Source organism: Scleropages formosus, chromosome 13 (assembly GCF_900964775.1).
Source record: "Scleropages formosus chromosome 13, fSclFor1.1, whole genome shotgun sequence".
In the NCBI taxonomy this organism is placed as follows: Eukaryota; Metazoa; Chordata; class Actinopteri; order Osteoglossiformes; family Osteoglossidae; genus Scleropages; species Scleropages formosus.
Genome location: NC_041818.1, coordinates 17,721,215 through 17,744,648, shown reverse-complemented (window position 1 = coordinate 17,744,648; position 23,434 = coordinate 17,721,215). Strand labels below are relative to the sequence as shown.

Below are 23,434 nucleotides of genomic sequence, written 5' to 3'. Positions count from 1 at the left end.
AAGCCATCTAATCTATAAAGTTTATCCCTCTGATAGGATCACCAAAGTTATGTTACAATATTTACTAATTACATGGATAATAGACCATTTAAAAAATTAAATACAAAATGCAATGATAATTTTACACATTATTGTACAGTTGGATGTGTGATATTCTGATCTAAAATTTTAGCAGTAAAACAATTAATCTGGCGCTGTTTTGATTTAGTGGAACCAGCTTGTGGTATTACATTGCGTGGAATTGTCGTAATGCATGGAACGGTATATTCTAAACAAAATATCTTGGTTAAAAAAATCAGGTGTTTGCAACATAAATTAAGCAGCTGATGCTTAATAATACTAGGATGATAAATACTCCTTAACTTTTAGCAACACACCTGAATATATTCAATTGGCCTCAACAACCTGCTTATTAAATTAGCCCGTTAAGCATGCTATTAGTTTTTTGATGGCAATGGCGCCTTGCGGGACAATCAACCCTCACATTTAGCATAGTGAAAAAAATGTGTAAATCATTTGCTCGTAGGTGTCTTCTTTACCTTGAGATGAATCGACACTATTGTCACCTGACGCGTCCTGTTTCTGTTCGCCCAGTTCGCACTATCGCACCTTGCTATTCCTGCCACTAGAGGGCGACAGAACACCGGTGTGGGGATGGGAGGTACAGGAGAGACGCTTCTCCCTTTCGCTCAACAAGTACAATCAGCTGATGTGTGAATCTGCTTTTTGATGAAACTTTGCAGAAAACCTCTGGGGGGGGGGGGCTGCAAGCGAGCGTTCCGCATGTGATTGACCATCAACAGTATGAATTATCTCACATGTCAGTTTCTCCACTGACTGACACAGATTACTTTGCTGATGCTGTAATTATATGCATTCTCCAAAGTCAGTGAGAGTGAATGACATGAAGTGACATGACACAGCTGTACACACACCCCTTTTCACTAGTTTCTGTGTTTTAAATGTGATCCAAGCTGCCAATATGTAATTCTTTAGGATGGGCTCTGAGAATCAGATCACCGACACAATTCTCTCACAATATTCCCTATTAGACTTTCCAGATACAATGTATTCTCACTAGAAATTAAGAGCACAATACCGGTGTAACCGATGACGTGTAATTCCTGCATTAAGAGGAGACAAGTTCTTTAAATTCCATGAAATGCAGAGCTGACACACAGAGAAGAGCACATGGAGCCCTGGTCTACTCATGTAATATGAATTATCTGTCTGTAAGCAGATCCTTAGGAATGATTTTTTGTTTGTTTGTTTTTTACATTGAGCCTACATTGACATGACTCAACGCATAATTCCCACATGGCTTTCGGGAGTTTTGCATCACACCGAACTCGAACTCATCCGTTCACACACATCCCTTATAACCTGGACTCAGAAGTGGAGATCATATTTGGCTGGAGTGTTATATTGGTTATATATATTATAACCACTTTAAATGTGTTAATGGCGGACAATACAAAAAAAACTGCAGCAGGATAACAAGGGGGAACGGAAAGTGCTGTGAAGGTGACCACACTGAGCGTAAGCATGATACAGGAATGAATTTCGATGAAATTGCTCATTTGCTTATAAAATATTTCCTCATAAAAAATATGTCAAAATATACCATAAGTTAGAAAACTCTGGAATTTGAGTCTGGGTGTGCACGCAGATACGATTATATGTCGTTATTTCTCAGAAGCGCACGGTTCCAACCGAGTTTCGAGCGCTTTGCGCTCGTCCCCGGCCGCCTCACTGCGCATGCTCTGCGCGGATCCGGTGCCTGTAATGGCGGCCGCGAGGAGGGAGCGCGAGCTCGTCGGAATTCAGCCCGGCGCCGAAAAACTAACTCCAGTCGCCGTTGGTCAATAAAATGGACGATTTCCGACTGGACGAGCTTAGCGGGCCCGGCATTGACGGAGTGAAGTGAGTTTTGGCGGCGTAGGTATTTTAAGGTGTTTATATTTTTAATTCTGCTAATTAACGGCCGGTAGTACTGACTGAGCGAAGCGGCGCCGGTGTCCGTCAGCCGTGGCGCTGTTCGCCCGTCCGCGCGGTCACCTCAGTTCATCACAGCATCCGTGGAGGCGGGACGCCCAAGCGCTACGGAGCTTCTTTTACCTCAGGGTTTCAGCGCTGTCCATACTGTCTAATACAATGCCACTGGAAATGGCTGTTGTTCGTGCCTGTTAAGTTACACCTTCGGTTAAGTAGAAGACAGTCAGTGAATCAATGGATGGTAACGTAATGTAGCCTAGCTTTCTGACCGCCGACGTTTCGTTGAATTCGGCTATAACACAGCTGAGAAGGGAGCTTGCTTACTAGTCTCTAACTGTATTCCAGAGTTTTTCGGTACCGTAAATCCAGTAGTATTATTACTACTAGTATGGTAATTAAGTGGAGTCGCAAGTACCAGTAGACATTTAATTTTAAATTGCGTGTGACAGCGTCTCTCTCACTGTTCTACCGGCTCTTATAACCGCGCATGATCATGATGTATTTTCTCGTGTTGCTGTTTACAGTGGGTTTTCTGCGTGTCGAAATGACCGAGCTTCGTATGAAATGAATGCTCGCGGCTCTGAGATGAATTTTCCGCGAGCGCGAGGTTACTGCGGGTCATCGCGCGCCGCTCGCTACCGGGCGGCTGACAGACGCTCGTGCTCTGCGGCGGCGCGTGCGTCCACGTCGAGAGATTCAGAAGCAGCTCGAGCTCATCATCAGCGTGAGCCGGGTTCACGGCCCGGTTCCTCTGGACCACTACCCGGGTACACGATGCTCTCCGCTGCATCCCGGACACAATAAATTCCGAATGGAGCCTTGTCACCTTAATTAATGCCTGTGTGTGTGTATGAAACATTACTAGTTTGAATGCAGATGAGTCCTTCCAGTCAGTCACAGTGGAGCTGTGTGGTCAGCCATGTTGAAGGAACCAACCTTTCCCTCAGAAACTGGAAGATGTGAGAGAAGCTACAATACGCTTGGCTTAATAGAACTTGTTTTCCAGTTTGGAGCTGAAAAGAGAGTTTATATTATTTACTTGAAAAAATTTTCAAAAGAGGTATGTAAGGAGGCTGAGATTGAACATTGACAATTGATACCTAATCAAAATTCACTTTACTGAAGTACGGTGAATACAAGGTAAAAACCAATCATTTGTGCTGTCTTACTCCTAAAGCTAATACAGACAGTCCCCAGTGTCTCACAGTTCTGGCAATTGCTCCTTATCTGAGAAAAGTTTTCTGAATGAAACACTTTGTAACTTTACAGATACAGAATTGGAGCCACTGGGGGTGTGCTGGTGCGTTTTAACTTAAAATGAGAAATTACAGAAACAATTGGATTTTTACATATGTTTAATTAAACATTTGCTGTAGTACCATAATGTAGTATGCATTGTGTCCTAAATACGTTTAGCACCAGACTGGGGAAATCTGGCAATGCTCACTCCACATGAACAAAGCTTTCCATTATGTTGCTGTGGTGTTTTTCTGTACGGTACATCTTTTCATTCACGGTAGCATCTCCCCTCTGTGTATCTGTAGTTGGAGTGGAACTGTACTAATTCACCTCTAGGTTAATAATTGCTATGAGAGAGTTTGAAATGATGGAGTTCGGTTCTGAAATAGTTTGATGTGCATAAATGTGTTGACAGACAGTTCTGTTAAATGTATATTATATGATTGGAGACAAATAGCATTTCGTAGATGACACTTGTCAGTTTCAGTGTAGCATGTTTTTTTTTTTTTTTGTGTGTAATAGTAGCAGTTGCATTATTCATGAGAAGTGGGCTTTACTCCAGGTACACAGTATCCCTGGCTGCAGATATCTCCCTACAAGTGTAACTAAAGTGGATTGTAAAGACATTGAAACTAAGGAGTAATATTATGGGGTGTGCTGCAAGAACTGCATGAAAATTTGAGTAACCATCTTGTTTGTAGCAATTGATTTTAAGTACAATTTCAAATACAACTTAAAATTATTACATCTTCACTGTGACAAACTACACTTGAAATATAAGAAGCTTTGTACTTTTTTTCTTCTGACGTGTATTGTACGTTGTGCTTGACAAAAATGGGAGCACTTTTTATTACTGTTGCCAGCTGGTGGTATGAAAGGGTGCTGTTCTGCTTATGAAAAGGACTGAAATTGAGATGCTATGGGAAGGTCTTGAATGGCTGTGAAACTTGCATTCAGAGATAGTTTGATCCCCTGCATCGTTTCCTACTGTCCAGCAGAAATGCCACTCTATACTGCTTTTGACAGACAGTGCCATACTGACCTCTCTAAGGTCATATGTAATGGCCTGCTTTCACATCTCCTGGAAAAGGCATGGCTTGCTTTTGCTTTCACGGGCTGTTAAGCCCATGGGTGTAAGCATTAAATGATTGCAACTTTAACACCATTCTCTCCAGTGTCCTGACCTCACAGCTCTAGTGCAGGGTAGTAAATTTAGTAGCCCTTTCAAAAATTTGTGGATGACTGTTTTGCTTTTTTGCACAGAGAAATCTGAATAGGGGATAAGTTGATTATTAATGAATGTACAGTATATAGTTTAGATGGTTTTTGTCAGATTTATATCTTTATTCAAATGCAGCATATTGTTAGCTTGTTTTTAATTATTGAAGAAACGTATGGTAAATTTCATGAACTTTGTAAGATACTGGTAGTCTCAATACCAGGCTATGAGAACCACTGATAAACAAAGTAAAGTGGAGCTTCTTTTTTTTTTTCAGTTGGATACAGAGTGAACAGAGAAGGCAGAAAAACAAAAGTATCCTATTCACGGTGTTCTACTTTTCAGATGGGAATCTGTGGCCTCACCTGTCCCCCCCCCCCCCCGGCTCTTCTATGCAAACGTTTTCTCTGTCCAGAACGCAAACTGTTGTGACGCATCTGCACCTGTTTTGAGAGAGCACTTTGTCTAGCAATAACCTCTCTTTATACCACTCTTCAGTAGAATCCTGGCTTTTCTCTTTTTCCCTTCTGACTGCTCGATACACTGCGTACTTCTTGCCCCCCAAATGTAACTGTCCTCTGCAAACAGAGTTCAATAAAATCCATCTTTCTCTCTCCCCCTCCCTATTGCTGGCTGTCTTGCATCCTCATTCAGCATTGCCTGAGTGCTGTACAACCAAGCAGAGGCCATGGCATTGAAGGAGAGGTTAGAGGCGGTGCTGAATGTCAGCCTGCGGGTGCCCAGTATCATGCTGCTGGATGTGCTGTACCGCTGGGATGTCAGCTCCTTCTTCCAGAAGATCCAGAGGAGCAGCCTCAACAACAACCCTCTTTTCCAGTACAAGTACCTGGCGCTTTACCTGCACTACATAGGTGGGTACCAGCAAAATCTTTTTTTGTCCTTTAGTGTGAAGCCTTTATTAAGATGGCAAGTGTAAAATTTTAATTTGTTTTGGGAATAAATATACATATATTGTGAACTAAGGGTTGTGTGGTGCCAAGGCTGGTAACACTGGTGCCTCACAGCTCCAGGATTGTGATGTGGGATAAAATCTAGCTCAGTCTGTGCGGTGTTTACGTGTTTTTCTGTGTTCATGTGTCTTTCCACTACATGCTGCAGCTTCCTCCAGCAGGCTAGAGATGAATATTCCAGGTGTGAGTGATTTAGTGTGTGTGTGTGTGTGTGTGTGTGTGTGATAACCCTACAATGATCTTGCATCCCGTCCACAATGTCCCCTGTTTTCACGTGGTTATCGGTGATGGAGAGATGAAGATAACGCTCAAAGCTAGTTTAGAGTATTCATCTAAATGCTAGTAGGTTTTTTGATGGTGTTAATACAGCCCTGCAATTAGTGACTGTTTTATCCAAATCAAGTTTTGCAGGTTGTTGTTCTTGTTGAGGTTGTTTTATAAAGTAAAACTGCTGTTCTGATGCAAATAAAGTATGCACTTATTTGAACAGTAGGGATTGTTGGTAATCTGCTTTGTAGTGGAGAAGGTATCTATATAAATTGCTTGCACTGTGAGGTCCTGTAGGTTAATCTTGTTTTTCAGGGAAGATAATCATCCTTCGATATGCTGAATTGCCTCCATTTCTTATCTTTCCTGGTGACAGTTGACAGAACCTCATATCTGCATGCAGAGATTAAAGGCAGAGAGTGGCTGAGCCTGTAGCTGTCGCATGAGGTAGAAACTGCACCTTGTGTAGTCCACATTGTGCAAGTGGACATACTGGTATTTCCTTGCACATTTTCCATTTTTGCACCCAGTTGTTTGTAGTAAATCTTGCTGTTCCGGTTTACCAAATAATTGTTATATTCCTCATTTGAAATCTTCAGTCTGTATCCAGGAACAGGTGCATACACACAGCTTTTGAAATGTTTTTAGTGATGCATTAGGTCTGTTTGCATTGTCACAGAGAGGTTCATTCTCTGAATCAGAGCACTGGTTGTGGTGGTGCATCTGTGAGTAGTGAATAGTTAGTTTTTAAATTCGCCTGACATTTACCCTTCAGAGGGTTACAGGTTCAGTGCTGCTGTTATTGCACACTGCAGTTGTGGCAGCAAGAGTCCAGCAGGGATGGAGTGGAGGAGTGTGAATATAAATTAATCCAAGAGAAGATATACGTGCTGCATCACTGAAATTTGCGCTATTTTCCGGTAGAGCCGGTGATGGCATTCATCTCTCCAGTAGGCATTATTGCAGAGGCATCTTCAGTGACCATTGTGATTTTAGACATGACATTTTAAAACTTAATATGAAACCTTTCTATGTAAATATGAATATTTGTCAGCATGCATCCTAATATGTGGAATTTTTTATATTTTTTTGTGTATTATTTACAAGTTTCAGAACTTTAGTGTTGAAGAGGAAATAGTTGAACGCTTCTACATACTAAAATAACTGCTAAATTAATTTCAGTCTAAGAATTGTGGGTCTATAATGGCAGATCACAGGTAAATGCTGCATTGAACAAAGTTAATAAGTTAAGTTTTAGAGTACAATGTCCAGTTGTGATCAGCTTACTGAAACTATTAAACCTGAAGTTATTTATAGCTGTGTCTGTAAATTTAATGCTTTTTGGCATCTTCTAAAAGGGACAGACTCTGAGATGTAATTAGCATACTAAGAATTTTACTTTTGTCGCTGTGTGAAAAATCTTTCTGCATGTAATTGCCATTGGAGGAAAAAAAACCCTGCCATTTGTCTTACAGTGAACAAAGCGGATCTAGTCCCTGAGTGCAACAGGTGGACAGTGTGTCACAAGCACTGTAATAGATGGTTTTTTCCATTGTTGCTGCTATGAAGAAATTAGCCTGTTTCTTCAAGGCTTTTTGAATGATAGCAAAAAAAAAAAACAGACATCTAAGATGTCCTTTTTCAGTAATATCAATTGGAAACCAAATATGCAGTGATCAGTAATAGTTTCGGGGTTTGTTCACTGCTGTTCTGCTGACTGTGTCTTGAATTGAGGACAAGGAGAAAGGGGAGTTTTCACTAGTGATTTCTCCCCACTAAAAAAGCATCTCTGCTGGGATTGCTCAATGCGTGTCCCGGGTCACATTATCAGCTCTGGGTTCAGCCAGTGTCCGTGTACAAAGCTGCTGTCTGAGGGCCTTGTACACAGATGCTCTCTGTGTACTCTTGTTTCCCCATTCTTACCACAAGTTGTCTTTTTTTTTCCTCCCCTGGATAATAGACATGCTCATGGCTAGTCTCTGAATGTAGACCACCTATGCATGGTTTGGTGTGTCTCAAGCCACAAACATCTCCTCCACCCCCCACTAGAATAGGTGAAAAGATCTGTGGAATTGCTTGTTTTTGGGCTAATGATATACTAATTTTTGTTTTTATGAAATGTTAAAGATATATACGTAAGCAGTTTAGTCCAGTTTTCTTGTGGTTTTTGTGAAAGTAATGGTGTATCAGTCAGTTCAATTAAGTTTGTATTTGTTGATGCTGTATTAAGAAGTGCCAATGTATGAATTGTATTTTTCAAAGCCAGCATTCAAAACACTGTGCGATGCTGAGTATCAGATTGTAACAAATGTAATGAACTAATATAACGAACTATAATAACTAATAGGATGAATTTACCAACATCATGGCGATGTTAGTTTTGGAGGAATGTGGTAAATCAGCAAAATTGAGCCAATGGAATACACACTTCTCATGATGACAAAGCTTAAACATTTAGTTGCACAGATCTGATAAATAATCTTAAGGTACAATTCTTTTGCTGGCCAAAAGGCAAGCATGCAAAAAGGAAACACCACTGAAAGGCAGCTCTTGATTCAGAGTTCAATGCTAAACGTAAAGAAATGTAAGAGTTATTCAGAGAATCTAAACTTGCCAGTAAAACATCCAGATACAACTACACTACACTTACACTATTTTCATACTGGTGAAGACTGTGCGAGATTAAACTGTTCCAACAGTTATTTGGGCAATGTTTAATTTCATTTAAAAGAATCAAAATTTACACTGCATTTTATATTTGTAAACAAGTTTTTTTTTCTGTTAGATTGTTTATGAACAATGTTATGAACATTTGTGTGTGTACTTTTCATGGGAGAGCTGACACATGATTTATAAAGGAATTTATACCCATTATGACCAGAATTTCTGCAGTAGCAGCAGATTACTGCTGCTAAAATGTTATTTAACTCACAAATTGTAGCAAGTCAACATTTATGTGATATCACTTGTGATTGGATTAGTGTGCATCTTAATCAGTGCTAGTTATATTAAACATAAGAGAAAAGCATACACAGTAAGCACTGGTGGTCATAAACTTTTAGGTTTGAATTAAAAAAAAAAAAAAAAAAATTTTTCTTGATTATATGAATATATATAGATGTATGATATTCATTGTCTAGCACTGAGTTACTCTAATGTAATAAAGTGAGACTTGGGTGTATACCTCATTTGGTATACAATATGGTCCAAGAAACATCAACTTTTGGTATCAGCTTTAAAAATTAGTATTTCTTTTGTCCCTGTCTTTCAAACTGACCGCACTTTAAAAACTATTTCTGGTATTTTACATAATAATGAGAGGCCCTCTATACTTTGAGATATCCTGGTTGCTTGAAACTTATTGTGCAGTTTTTGTGAAACTGTGACTCGAGTAGTATCTTTATGAAGCTGAGCTGCTGCACCCTGGAAAAGACCCTGCATTCTTCACTAAAAGCAGCACTCAAGAAGTAAATAGAGCGTTGTTTTCTTGACGCCTGAAGTCTTCGGGAGCATGCTAGGAACAGAGGCACTAAAACAACATCACTGCCTTCCTGAGTCCCTTTGGAATTTTCCTTCCTGGCTTTTTGTATACTACAAATCCAGAACTGAAACCTCATTTGTTTGCTGTAATTAAAGCTGATCACAGTAATACTTTAAACACATGTGATATTCAGAGCATTCATTCAGAATTCTCATAGGAGGCTTTCACAATGCTCAGATGGGACTTTGGTTCCACATGCTATGGCTGTTATCAATGCAGTACAGAAGCATGTAACGAGTATTGTCCTTGTTCTTGGGTTGTGTGCCACATCTTGTGATGTGCTCTTGACACCTGCTACTAATTTAGCAGTATTTACCTCCTTGCTGTCTCTGTGATGTGTCCCATATATGAAATAAATTGTCTTGTTAGACGAAACATTGAGTATTATTTAATTTTGTTATCGAGAAACCGATTACAATTTGTTCAGTTTCTGGATGCTGAGGAGTTGAGGACTGCTGCTTAAAGTAGTGATCAGAGAAAGGATGTGACTGAAGTTTCCTTGTCTTGTCCTGGACTGCTCAGTTTTGCTATTACCTCTATTGGGGATGAAGTGGTAAGGAAAGGAGTAATCTTACCTCCAGAGTGTTCTCTGTCTCATCCTGGGATTTAGACAGGTGAATGATTGGGTGGACACAGTGTAGGTCTCAGATTTGTCATCTTGTTTATTGCTTCACCCTTTCTTCCTTATTGTTTCTTCTGTCAGTGTCAAGAAGTTATGGTTTTAAAGTAAATTTTCCAAATTTTTCTTTTAACTTGACATTGTGAGAGCTTAAAGAACCTGGTCATTGTATTGGTTTGGTGCCACCACCGCCTCTAACAAGGTTTTGGGGACCTTGCAAAGTGAGTTGTGATTTATGTGTTTAAAGGATGATCAGGCATTGTGCTGAGCAGTTGGGCTAGGCTGGCAGGACATTGACTTGGATGCTTGTTCTCCTATCTGATCTGTTCCTGGTTTGGTTCCCCACCTCCTTCCTCTACTTTAGAGAACTGTTGATCAATAATTGAGCAGTCTAGGCTCCTCTTTTAAATAGTCTTGCAGTATTCTGCACTATCTCACTCCACCAACACAGTGCACACATTTTTGAGAACATGATATGAGAACATTGTTCAGTTTGGGATAAGGAAGCAAAAATACTGTAGTGATCCAGGTCCTGATTCTACACTTTGACCAAAATATGTTCAAACAGGTCTCATTGTGTGGTTACTCCAGTCAAATTACTGTACTACTCCTGCACTTCAATTGTTAGTTGTCCTAGACAGGAAAGGCTTTGTTTTACTGCTGTCTTCCTGCATCTACTCTTTGCTACAGTTAAATATAGCCAAGCTGAATAATTGCTGTCCTTGCACTACCACTTGAGGTGGAATGCAATCAGAGAAAGGGCAAGCAAAAGGCAGAGGAACTGTACCCTAAAACTGAATTGTCAGCACAACCACATCCACCTTCAGGTACCTCCTCCTTTTGTGATATGATGCCAGAGATTCACTGTCATGCATAGGAGGCAGACTGTAAAGTCAAGGCTGCACTGAGACCTCAACATGTTGAAAACACAAAACTTGTAAGTCTCTGCATACAGAGAAAGAGGGGTTCAGAAAATACTTTTTGTCTGCTTTCCTTGTAGATTTGACCTGAAAAAGATAGATTACCAGGATCAAGTGTGCAGCATAAACAGGATATTGAAGAATGTGTGCTAAAGCCTTGACAAAACTGGTTGTTGAAGGAAAGAGCTTTAGCTGAATTAGAAGAGCTCTTGTTAAATGTTGTTAGACAAAAGGGTAAATGGTAATTGAATAAATACATTCATTGGTAAATGAATAAATCCTTTTGTGTTTTAAAAAAACTGAAAATTAGATGTGCTTGACATATTTGCATTTGTTTGTCCATCATCTGCAATCATGGCTGCTTCAGCAGGTATGAGGCAGAAGGTTGACTGCTTTTCAAGGAGTCTCAGTGCTCTCTGTGCCAAACCTGCTTTCTTGACTTGCTCTGCCAGTCTCTTCCTTAGACCGTCTTTAGCACTTTCCCTGTGGTTCTTGTGTGCCTACATTCATTGCTCCATCACTTTTTTTTTTTTTTATTATTTGTATTTGCTTTGATGCTTTACCACGTAACTCTCCCTTTCTTTCATGTTCCCATCCTGGAAACACAAGATTCTGACATGCTGTGTCATTGGTAATATGACTCCAATATGAATGATGTGTGAATAGAGGGCATTATGGTGGTTCTGGTGGTTTCCTCTTTGTAACACTATGGAGGGATTGGCAGGGCTGTTTCCGTATACTTACAGTAAAGCAGAAACAAAGGAATAACTGGTATGCTGTTTGTTCATTGTTTCTGTTCATTCTCAGACAACAGCTGGTTTCCAGTGAGACAATTGAGACTCATCTGACACCAGTTAAGGCACAGGAGGCTGGGGTTTATTCCTGAAATTAATAGGTTCTGCCATTAGAAGAGGGATGGCCCTTCCAAAATTTCCTTTGCTCTCCTTCAGAATGATGCTAAGGGATGACAGGCACTAACTAGACGTACTAGCACGTCAAGGGGCAGAGCTCACTACTAAGTATAGCTAGAAGTGGTTATGTAAGAGGAGGAATTAGGCATGTGTGTGGTTGTGTATGATATTTTCCCCACCACCTTCAGCTTTCCAAGCTCAGCCATGGGTGTCTACAGAATACCTCAACGCATACACATGCTCACTGTCCCATGGTGCTGTAGGAGGAGGGTGTTCTAATTCTGAGTCCTCGGGTATTGTGAGTGAGTGAGTGAGAGAGAGAGGGGGATTCTACCGGTATCAGATCAACACTGTAAATTTTCACCCTTAGGCCTGATTAGCACCTTGTGGTTACTCTGTTCTTGTGGTAGAATGATTGTTGTCTGACCACAAGAGTGTGTGAGGTGGACTAATCTGTTAAGCAATATATTAATAGTAATAAACAATATCCTTAGTTATGAATGTGATATGGGTCTTATAGCTATACTTCAATGTATATGGGAACAGCATTGTAGCATATTGTGCTTTAACAGTACTTTAATTTTTTTGGTTAATTTTGAATCTTTTAGATTGCCTTCCATATCAGTGTCTTTCCTTTGAACACCTCGCCTTCACTTGTATTTTGATGGTTTACGTGTTGAGAAGCCTCTTCCCTCTCACAAGATGGAATTCCTCTGGCCCAGATGTAAACAAACATTAACCTCTGTGTCTTTGTCCTCCACTTTGCTGGCATTCAAAGCTGCCCACTATGCCATCTCCTGGCACTGAAGCTCAGTGAAAACCCAATATAGGCCTGCTGTGTCTATTTTAGCTGTGACTGCTTGTGCTGGGCTATCCAGGGTTTGTGAATACTGGACAATCTGCTTACTTCCCCTGCTGCTGACAGCTGCTGCTGACTCTACTCAACCCCCGCATTAATGTGGCTTTTAATGCCAGTGAGGAGTCTCCCTAGAGGCCTTGTGGTGAAAACAGAACCCAAAGAGACAGCAAGAGAGAGATGTCAGCATTTGGTGGCATTATTCACAGCTCCTTTGCAGTTTGACTAGTAATCTTACAATATGTAGGACTACAAAGCTGTTTTCTATAAGTTTAGAGCCATTTTTTGTTAGACGTGTTGTAAATTCATATAAACCAAATAATTAAATTTACACTTAGCTTTTTTTTTATTTGAAATATGTTCTACATGGCTGACGTAGACAAATGGATAATATCGACTTGTGAAAAAGTGTTGACTGTCGCCTGTACAAGTGATAGAAGTCATGTTGACTGGTTGTTTTCTTGTGTCCTGCAGGCTATATCCTCAGCGTGGTGCTACTGACTCTGCCACGACAGCAGCTGGTGCAGCTGTACTTGTATGTCCTTACTGCCCTACTGTTATTTGCTGGACACCAGATCTCCAGGTGAGGTCTTGGGTTCACTGCATGTTCTAAAACTCCCTGCTCCTTGCCTATGAGAACAGAAGTCATCTTAATTTCACACTTGTATTGTGAGTATGAATGCAGTGCAGCATGCAGGGGAGGAAACATGGGAAGAGTTATACATGATTTATGTGAAGGTTTCATATCATACAGCCATTTGTTGGTCTCTAAGAATCCTACATAGGATCTTTGTATCCTTCCTTAAAGCCTAATAGTTACAGGATAATAAAATTAGTAATTTGAGAAGTTCTAGTGGATTTTTTTTAATGGATTTTGCATGCTGTGTGAATAGTGCAGATGTGACAGTTTAAAACACCTGTCTGTGTACTCTGTAAAGGTAGGGCTCACTCGTGTTATCCCTCTCAATGACAGGTGGCCATTTAGGCTGAGATTTAAAAGGAGTCGTTAACTCCCGTCATTCCTTGCTAACGCTGCTCAGTACACAGCCACTAAGGCACTCAAATTAAAATCTCCCAAGTGTGTAAAAACCATTACAGGGAGAGTCGTAACTTATTTCCCTTGCCTCGCCACTACTGACACTGGTAGCAAGAGAGGAAGATTTGCCATCCTGGGATGTGGGCATGAGGGTGCAAGCCTCTGTTTTGGGTGGGTGTGCAGCACAGGCAGGTAAGAAGGAAGCAAAGATTTTGATCTCAAAGTAATTGTTGATGTCATTTGAAATCTTATTGACTTTTTGCAGTTGTTGGATGGTCTGAATAAATATTTAGTATTGTTCTTAACATTCTGGGAGGGGTCATTGATATAGAAATGAATTTACACTGAGACACGTTCACTGCACCATTAAATTTTCTCCAGATGAGGCCTTAGGACTTAAGATGGACAATAACAGGCAAAAATAAAGGATACATTTGGAACAGAAATTACACTAAAATTACACTGAAAATCTGTATTGCATACATATGTGATTCTTGAAGTACTTCACTGGTCATCCCATCATGTTTAAGGTGATGTATATAAGAAGAGATCTCTGTGATTCTGACAGAGGGCTGATTCCTGCGGCATGTTTGGCAGGAGCTTCAGTGACAGACTGTTCTGCTTATTGATGTCTCACAAGGAATGGCACCTAAGGTTATGCTACTGTGGAAGTTGGAGGAAACGGCCTCACTTCCTATAGGCAACTGTGGATTAAATTGCCAACTTCCTGATTGTGATGTATGGTTGACAAGCAGCATTGTCAGGTTGGAGCAGTATGAGAACTTTAAACAGAGGGTTAGCGTATTTGGGATGTCATGTATAAACCCATTATTACACCTAAAAATTGTTTTCCTAGTGGTTCAAACAGCACAAGCAGTGGTCCACTGGAAAGTGAGGAAAAAGGCATGGACTTCCTTAACATATAGTACCCTTGAGCAAGGTACTTACCCTAAAAAAAAATTGCTCCAGTAAACATTACCCAGCTGTACAAATGGTTAAGTAATTCTAGGTAGATTAACATTGTAAGTTGCTTTGGAGAAAAGTGACCGCTAATAGAATAAATGCAACAATGTTCAGAAGAATTGGATGATTACATGTACAGAATACACCAAAACATTTTAGAGGGCTGAATGTACGTTTCCTACAATAAAGGGTTCTGGTGGTACTCTTATTGCTGTATTTTCCTGGCATTGTTTAGCTCCACTTATTACATTAATTGGTGAGGAAAATGCCAGTATATACAAAGTTATTTGAAGTAAATGTATTAATCCTGTGGTGTGAAGCATTCTATGCTAATTGATTCTTCCAGGATGACAAGGCCCACATTCATAGGTGACAGGGTCACTGAATGGTTTGAAGAGCAGGAGAGCCGTCCCAATCATAAAATCTCAGCTCAGGTGGCCTGTTACAAAAGACTTTGAAGTAGGGTTAAGAAAATATTTTCACCACCATCATTATGGAAGGACAATGCTTTCAGCACAGCTCCAGACACTTGCAGAATCTGTGTAAGGTGAACTGAAGATGTTCTGGTGGTAAATGGTGGCCCAATACTCTTATCAAGACAATTTGTCTATGCCTCCTTTATTTTGTCAGGTACCTTTAACTGTATTACACTAGCAGCATTTGCAAAGGTGACACATTGACTGAAATTAATGCCTTTATACAAAGTGCATCTGAATATTGAAAGAAAATGATACTGTATTTGTTACTTTGAGTAATTTTACCCATGGAAGCCTTTGTTTACAAATTGTTTGTTTGTTACAGCTTGGTACAGTCAGCTTATTGTTCATTCAGCAGTGGGTTTTGAAATACTTAACTGCAGAAAGTGTAGTTACTTTGGGTAATATCATATTAGGATTGCATTATTTATTTTTCTCTTCTAGGGACTATGTTCGCAGTGAGCTGGATTCTGGGTATGAGGGACCATTGTACCTGGAGCCCCTGTCTATGAATCGCTTCACCACAGCCCTAGTCTGTAAGCTCAGCTCCTGCACTTGGGATAACCTATATTACGCCTAAGCACCAACACCGTGCTACACCTAAAGTTTAGTTTTTACATCTCCACATTACCCACATGCAAACTATGCCCTTTCTACATTTGGACATACACTGTCATGTAGAAGTAACAAATCAGCAAATTGCAAATCGAATGATGCTACTCGTATGGGGAATGATCACTAAAATGCTATGTAAAAGAACTGAGGACAGTTGAATTTTTAAGTTTTTGGAAGCTGTGTAACACTGGGAATGGCAAGGCTGAGGTGGCTGACACTGCTGTCCCTTTATTAGTGATTTTTTCTGTAATGCTTCCTCTCTTTAAAATAGTAATTGTAGAACTCTCATGCTTGAGCTCTCTGCCTCCTTGTGCAACTTTTAGCACAACACTCCTGCTCTCTTGAATCTGGAGGCAGAATCCATATTAATTTCTATTCTGAGTTTTCCAGAGCAGGATCTCAGTCAGGTGGACCGGTGTATGTGATCAGGCGCTTGTCTGCTGAAGATTTCTGGTTGGCTAATTAAAAGCATGTGTTGAGTGGCAGTCCAGCAAGTTAATTGAGCCCAGTGGCCCTCAGGAGAAAATGGAAACACATTTGTGATCATGGAAGAGAGAGTACTAGAAAATCTTTACTGACTTTAAATTCATTCTTCCTTCCTTCCTTTTTAATACATTCTTATAGCAGTGAAGGGCTTTATGCAGTTTTTTCTTCTTCAGCTGCTGGATGGTATAAAATGGGGTGTTACAAAAATAGTTTTCCTCTGACAGAAACATGTGTATCATCGCCCCTGCTCAGCACAAATGAACCTGTGAAAACTTCTTTATGCAGGAGATGGTAGAGGGACTGAAACCTAGTGTGTCTCATTGTGATCGAGTGGATGTGTTCTCAGTTCCAACCTTAGGTGAACTTCTAGAAGGTGTTTTCTGACTTCAGTCTTTGTACAAAGTCTGTATTGGTACCCTCAAGGCTGCTAATCAGTGAAACATCCTGCTCTTGCTCCTCCTTAGGCTGATGTGGGGACCCTCTTTCAATCTTGCAGCTATGCTTCTGCCTATTGTGTTAACTAGTCTTCGTGAAACAAAAATGCCCATAGCAGAGCTGAAGGGTATGAAGAGGCCACTCTGAGAATTTAGTTTCATTAAATAAAACCATATTTATATTTACACATACTTTTGTTACTTTATTAATCTTTTTTTATTATGACTTTTTCAGTGGTTACCAAGAGTTATTTCCATAGTGTATAGCAATGATTTTTATTGTTTTGTTGCTTTGGTAACCAAAGCAGGACACTGTCTGGGATTTAAAAGTCTCAGAGAGCAGTGGTCCTTCTCATGAAGTTCTGCTTTGTGACAGACCTCTTGGTTGTGTGTTTCAGGCCAACTTGTAGTGTGTACCCTCTGCTCCTGCGTCATGCAGACCAAGCGCATTTGGCTTTTCTCTGCACACCTGCTCCCCCTGGTGGCTCGTCTGTGCCTGGTGCCCCTGGAGACCATAGTCTTCATCAACCGCTTCGCCATGATTTTCACGGGTCTGGAGGTACTGTACTTCCTGGTCTCCAACCTCCTAGTGCCCTACAACCTGGCCAAGACAGCCTATCGTGAGCTGGTGCAGGTAGGATGACGGAAGCATTTTCTGTGACTTGTGAAGTTGGGCGCCTATCCTATACCCTTCTTTTTTGCTTTTTTAAATCTGGTAACAATTGTCCTATGACAGTCAGTGGCTTTGTTGATGTCTTAAGCATTTAACGTTGATGTGTATTACATTGTTTTTGAGGGTTAAAAAAATGCTGTCTGGAGAGTTGTCTGATTGCTACATTATGTATACATTTAAGTCAGTGCTGAGATTTTCTTTGTAGATATTGAGTTTAATTAACGAATTGGGCCCTGGAGAGCAACAAAAGCATGAGATTTCCTACTCTGCTCTTAAGTTTCCATAGCTTTTGTCAGTCTTCATCAGAGCAGTTTCTCTGACTATTGGTCCCTTCGCCACACTGTCTTCCTCCCATCGTCTGTCTCCAGGTGGTGGAAGTGTACGGGCTTCTTGCGCTGGGGATGTCTCTCTGGAACCAGCTGGTTCTGCCTGTCCTCTTCATGTGCTTCTGGCTGGTGCTGTTTGCCCTGCAGATCTATACCTACTTCAGCACCCGTGACCAGCCTACCTCTCGTGAGAGACTACTGTTCCTCTTCCTCACCAGGTGCGTGTGGCAAATGTTGACTTCATGGCACAGAAGAAAAAATCAGCTGTGTAAATGGGTAAATCATTCTAAGCAGCATAACAGTAACTGTACCAGGGACAGCTGGTAGCATAGTGGTTAGAACTGTTGCTTTTGGACTCAGAGGTTGCAGGTTTGAATCTCACCTCCAGCTTGAGTACCCTTGAGCCAAGTATATTCCCTAAATTGTGTCATTGAAGTTAAAGCTGGATAAACGGGTAACTAATTGTACATAGCTTTACCTAGTAAGTCAGTTTGGAAAATGGTGTAATTTAGCTAACTAGCTAAATTTAATTATCTAAAAATAAAAATTAGCTAAAACTAGAGCTAAATTTAGCTATATAAATACTGACGCATCTTCTGTTAAACAGTATTGTTTATTTTTTGTTCTATTGCCTTAAATATCAGCATTTGCCGTTCTGTCTGTCATGCAGCATAAAGAGTGGTGCGTTTTTGATTAAAAGAACATGCACATTTGTTTGTGCATTGTAAACCTATGAGCAACTGAGTCATCGCATGCCCTTCTTCCTTTCCAACAACTCGCCCAGCATTGCTGAATGCTGCAGCACCCCCTATTCCCTGCTGGGCCTGGTGTTCACTGTGTCCTTCATCGCTCTGGGTGTGCTCACCCTCTGCAAGTTCTACCTACAGGGTTATCGCGCCTTCATGAATGACAACACTATGCACAGGTGAGCTGCTAACATCTCTTCTTCCTTTTGTCTGTTGCTTGTGTGCATGAATGCATGTTTGGGAATCTAAAGTGTAACAAAAGGCTTGTGTCAGCATGTGTATATCAGTGTGTGCATCTTCCATGCTGGGTAGTAATATGGGCTCTTTAACTTTGCTCCAAGAAGCTAGAGTTCAGCAGGTTTTCCAGCTCTCTTTATACCACTAATAGCTTACAAAGGGGCAGCAGGTGGCATAGTAGTTAAAGCCAGAGTCTTGCTGGGTGTAACTGGGTGTGATTTTCAATAGTTTTAACTTTTAACTTACTTCAGAGAAAATAATGGTTAAATGCATAAAAAAATGTACTAAATGAAATCAATCAAAACTAGATTCAGTAATGTGGTTCATTGTTCTGAAATGCCATATTTGTATTTGAATTGCTCTACAGAATGAAGGTACAAGTGTTTGCTTTTGTTTATTTTGGGCAGCACTGGTCACTGTTTATATTGTGTCTGTGTATGCATGCACATATGCTCAAATTTAGACTTTCTCACTCTCTCTCAGGGGAATGACTGAGGGGATCACCCTGTTGATCCTGGCAGTGCAGACAGGCCTCATCGAGCTTCAGGTCATCCACCGGGCCTTCCTCCTTAGTATCATCCTCTTCATTGTGGTGGCATCCATCCTGCAGTCAATGCTGGAGATAGCTGACCCCATTGTGCTGGCACTGGGTGCCTCCAGGGACAAGTAAGGGTCCTGACATGCAACCTCATGATTCTGATGGTTTTTAGAAGGTCCTTTTCTTCCTGATTGTTGCTGCTTTATCGTCTGAGCACTTGACCACCCATTAATTACTTGCATCGCAAACGTCACAAAGCCAGTCTCTTCATAATCTAACTCATCATGCAGGGAGTCTACAGGCATGTTGGCTTATGGGTTTTTTTGCCTTAGATGCCCTATCATGTGGTATTACAGCATCTTTGTTTCTCTGTCTATACGCACATGCATGCTTCTTACAGGAGCTTGTGGAAGCACTTCCGAGCCGTCAGCCTCTGTCTCTTCCTGCTAGTCTTCCCGGCCTACATGGCCTACATGATCTGCCAGTTCTTCCACATGGATTTCTGGCTCCTCATCATCATCTCCTCCAGCATCCTCACCTCATTGCAGGTATAAAAACCCCCACGTGTCCTTTAATTATTACTTTGTCAGATGTCACAGATATTGTGTTCTTTGAGAATTTCCATTATAAAGTTAACAACTTTGAGTTGAAAATGCTGTCTTTCAAATGTGTTCTTTATTAATTCACCTGGTTTTCTATGTCATGGTGACCCCCCCGTTGAATTCTGAGACCTTTCGTGACCCCTGGTTGAGTTAACAATAGTGGGGCATTTGCACTGTAAACATTTGCATTTACATTTATTAATTTAGTAGATGCATTTCTCCAAAGGGAGGTGTAGCTCAGAGTAAATAAAAGTGCATTTTGCCAACAAGGAGACATGCATGAACACGCAATTCTTGAAGTACAGTCAACTAGTTCAATGCCATAGTTTTTGCCAGCATACAGTATATGGGTAGTTGCATATGGAATTGACAGGGAGTAAAATTACACTGCTTAAAAGTGTTGCTTATTTATTATACAACTTTTTTTTTTTTTTTTTATGGTGCGGAATTTAACCTTTCCTGTAGATCCAGTAGCACAGAACAATGGAGGACTTGGTATTCATAGCCTTCTTTATGCATAAGAATGGAACTTAGAGAGGTGTTTAGCCTGACAGCATGAAGTTCTGTTCCTTTCTACAGGTCCTGGGGACACTTTTCATTTATGTGCTCTTCATGGTGGAGGAATTCCGCAAGGAGCCTGTGGAGAACATGGACGATGTCATCTACTACGTGAACGGGACCTACCGACTGCTAGAGTTCTTGGTGGCCCTCTGCGTGGTAGCCTATGGTGTATCCGAGACTGTCTTTGGTGAATGGACTGTCATGGGCTCTACCATCATCTTTGTCCACTCCTACTACAACGTGTGGCTGCGTGCTCAGCTGGGCTGGCAAAGCTTCCTGCTGCGTAGGGATGCAGTGGACAAGATAAAGAGCATGCCCACTGCCACCACTCAGCAGCTGGAGCAGCACAACGACATCTGTGCCATCTGTTACCAGGTCAGTGCCCATTTATGGGGCCATGCTTATTTTTGTGTTAATTAACTTTTTGGGTATAGCTTCTTAGTTACAGTCAGTATTTGTATAGTTGCATGTTGAGCAGTAATTGTAGTGAAGTTGGCTGTATATCAGTGTAGAACATGGGCTCCTGGTGTTGATCTGTAGGAACTGAAGGTCCAACAAGAATAGATCCATTATGCTGTATACATCTTGTTATGCTTCTGTCTACTGGAATGTTATGGATAATAGTGGTTTTTATTGTTAATTTGCATTTGCCATATACTGATTTGTCATTAGAACAGATTTAATGCCTTTGCTGTATTGATTTGCCTGTTTCTTCCTCAGGACATGACATCTGCAGTCATTACCCCCTGTAGCCACTTTTTCCATGCTAGCTGCCTGAAGAAATGGCTGTATGTCCAGGAAACCTGTCCGCTCTGCCACAGTCAGCTCAAGGGCCAGTCACAGCCCACTACACCTGGCACTCCCCCCCAGGATGCTGTGCGGCCACCTCCGAAGCAGGAGAATCAAAATCAAGAAGCGGCAGAGCAAGCTGATAGTGAGCCCCCTCTTGCCCAGGAAAGCCTAGACACTGAAGAGAAAGGCCTATGTGACACTGGTTCTGAACCGTACCTCCAAGACCCTGGTGATCCACCCCATGATAGTCCATCCATGCTCCAAGCCTTGTGCCATGAGCAAGACATCACACAGTCAAAAGGCAAAGTGAACAGAATAGAGCAGCCTTCACCTTCTGAAAGACGGCAAGGTGCACAAAATGAACTGAACCCAAAAGTGTCTCCCGCTACTGTGCTTGGCTTGTCTGCAGCTACCAACCTGCCATTTCCAGCTCAGAGCATGGAACCAGGAAAATAAAGGGGATGAAGGACAATAATGCATTTTTATGGATATTCATGAATCAGTGATACTCTTCTGTAGAAGCCTGAACACCAGTGTTTAGTCCTTTGTTCCTTCCTCTACCTTTCTGAGCCTCCCTCATATCGTACTACATGCCACATAACCTCCCTGCATCACTCTTTCCTTTTCACAGTTACTCAGCCTTACTGTTGTCTTAAATTAGCCCCCTCCCCCCCTTTTTTATTATTTCACCATTCTTGGTCTCTGCTAACATTGTGGGCTCTTCTACCACAGGCCGTCAACCTCAGTTTCATGTCCCTGGTGAGATCGCAGGCCTACACTATGACTGTTAAAGGGAGATGGTGTTGGGTGGAGGAGACCATTACTTAGCTCGCTGAATGTGATTGCATAATCTGACTGAAAAGAAAAGACAGCACTTGTAGTAAATGCTTTGAGCACGCTTTGGCTAGCACGCTCTTGCTGTCTTGTAGCGCTAGAACTTTTTTCTTTGTATAGGTATGCCACTGCATTTGCACTAATGTAATTTATAGCAATGCTCCAAAGTTGTCTTGTCAGGTACCAAATATTTTGGTGTGTATGCAGAAAACAAACTATGAATATAAATACATATATTTATGTAAAGAGATTTTAATACTCCATTGGAACTGTTAATGCGGTACTTTACCAGCTGGTGTGAAGCGGACTAAAGTTTTGTGAACACTTTGGTGCCATCTTCAGGTAAAAGTGTGACGAGCTTCTGGCCGTGGATTGAGGCTTGGTGAAGGCTAAACGTAATGCTCAGTTTACTTTGTAACAGTATTATTTGGCATCTGTTGCATTTGTGCAAATGAATACATTGTATAATGTATGAAATACTCAGCAAATGCCATATAAAAACAATTGTGTATATATAGTAGTGAATTGATAGCTTTTGCACATGCCTATGCAGAGGAGTGTACAGTACTGAAGGATGTGTACAAATTTTACATTCCTCATAGCATTGAGATTTTCTAGAATATTATCATCTGAAATGTGCTTTTGAATGAAGGGGTCATTTGTTTGGAGAGTAGAAAACCCCAAATCCAAACATTTTTTTTAAGACAAAATGAACTTGATACATTGTTATACGAATGCTGAATTGTGATCAAACTGTGACTGTGATCTGTAATAAATTTGCCTGAGGTCTCATTTTTTTATATTGAATGAATGTTGAAGTAAATGTAAAAAAAAAAAAAAAAAAAAAAGGGAAAAATAAAGCCATCTTGTCAATGGCCTTGTGTCTGCTTGCATATGATTTTTTTTTTTTTTTTGGGGTTTATCAGTTTCCTGCACATAAAGAGAAATATTGCAACGAAACCATTGTAAATATTTGTGTATATAGTGGAGGAGAGTGCTGCAGCAAAAGTTCTGTGTAGGAATTTGGGGTATGATTATGTTGGGAAAATCTGAATGTGTGTGTGTGTGTGTGTGTGTGTGTGTGTGTGTGTGTATTACTGATTGTGTGTTTTAAAGGACCATGTGTTTTAGGAGTACGCACACATTTTCCACGTCCGCTGCATATGATCCTTCCTGTATTTGGACTTGCTGGTGGTTCCTTCTCCCAAGGCCATCCTCGGTGTTTGGGGCAGGAGTGCTGAATGGTGGACAGCGCAGCGGGCTTCCTGTGTGAGATTGTATCTCCCTTTAGTGCGGGCTTGGGAAGAGGGAGGGAGGAAGCGTTTAGTGAATCAAAGAGGGTTCTTTTTTTACCACGAGAGAAGTTCAAAGGTAGCCTTGACCCCAGACCTCTGGAAATAACTAGAAAGGAAGCAGAAACAAAGTGGTCATTCACAATAGCAAGGGTAGCCATTCCTTCTGCCTTCCCTTCCATCACAGACTTTTCAAATGGCTCAGTAAATCCCCGTTGCCAGTAAACTTTTTGATTGTGACCCACGTAGGGTGGAAAAGACAGTATTGTATGAAATCAACCTGAA

At 41.0% G+C, this 23,434-nt stretch overlaps 1 protein-coding gene across 3 annotated transcripts; it reads left to right on the top strand.

Moving 5' to 3' along the window:
• The first annotated feature begins 1,792 nt into the window (after positions 1 to 1,792).
• rnf145a (ring finger protein 145a) lies at positions 1,793 to 22,638 on the top strand. 3 transcript variants are annotated; one of them, XM_018756523.2, is made up of 11 exons: positions 1,793 to 1,923; positions 5,108 to 5,325; positions 13,013 to 13,121; positions 15,458 to 15,549; positions 16,947 to 17,182; positions 17,590 to 17,765; positions 18,332 to 18,472; positions 19,014 to 19,196; positions 19,469 to 19,616; positions 20,250 to 20,606; positions 20,952 to 22,638. In XM_018756523.2, exons 2-11 carry the CDS (start codon positions 5,142 to 5,144, stop codon positions 21,477 to 21,479), a joined length of 2,154 nt encoding a protein of 717 aa, XP_018612039.1. In that variant the 5' UTR covers positions 1,793 to 1,923; positions 5,108 to 5,141; the 3' UTR covers positions 21,480 to 22,638. The 3 variants fall into 3 exon arrangements, with proteins under 3 accessions (XP_018612039.1, XP_018612040.1, XP_018612041.1); XM_018756524.2 differs by having other exon boundaries at positions 1,793 to 1,938; XM_018756525.2 differs by having other exon boundaries at positions 1,793 to 1,952.
• Positions 22,639 to 23,434: the final 796 nt, after the last annotated feature.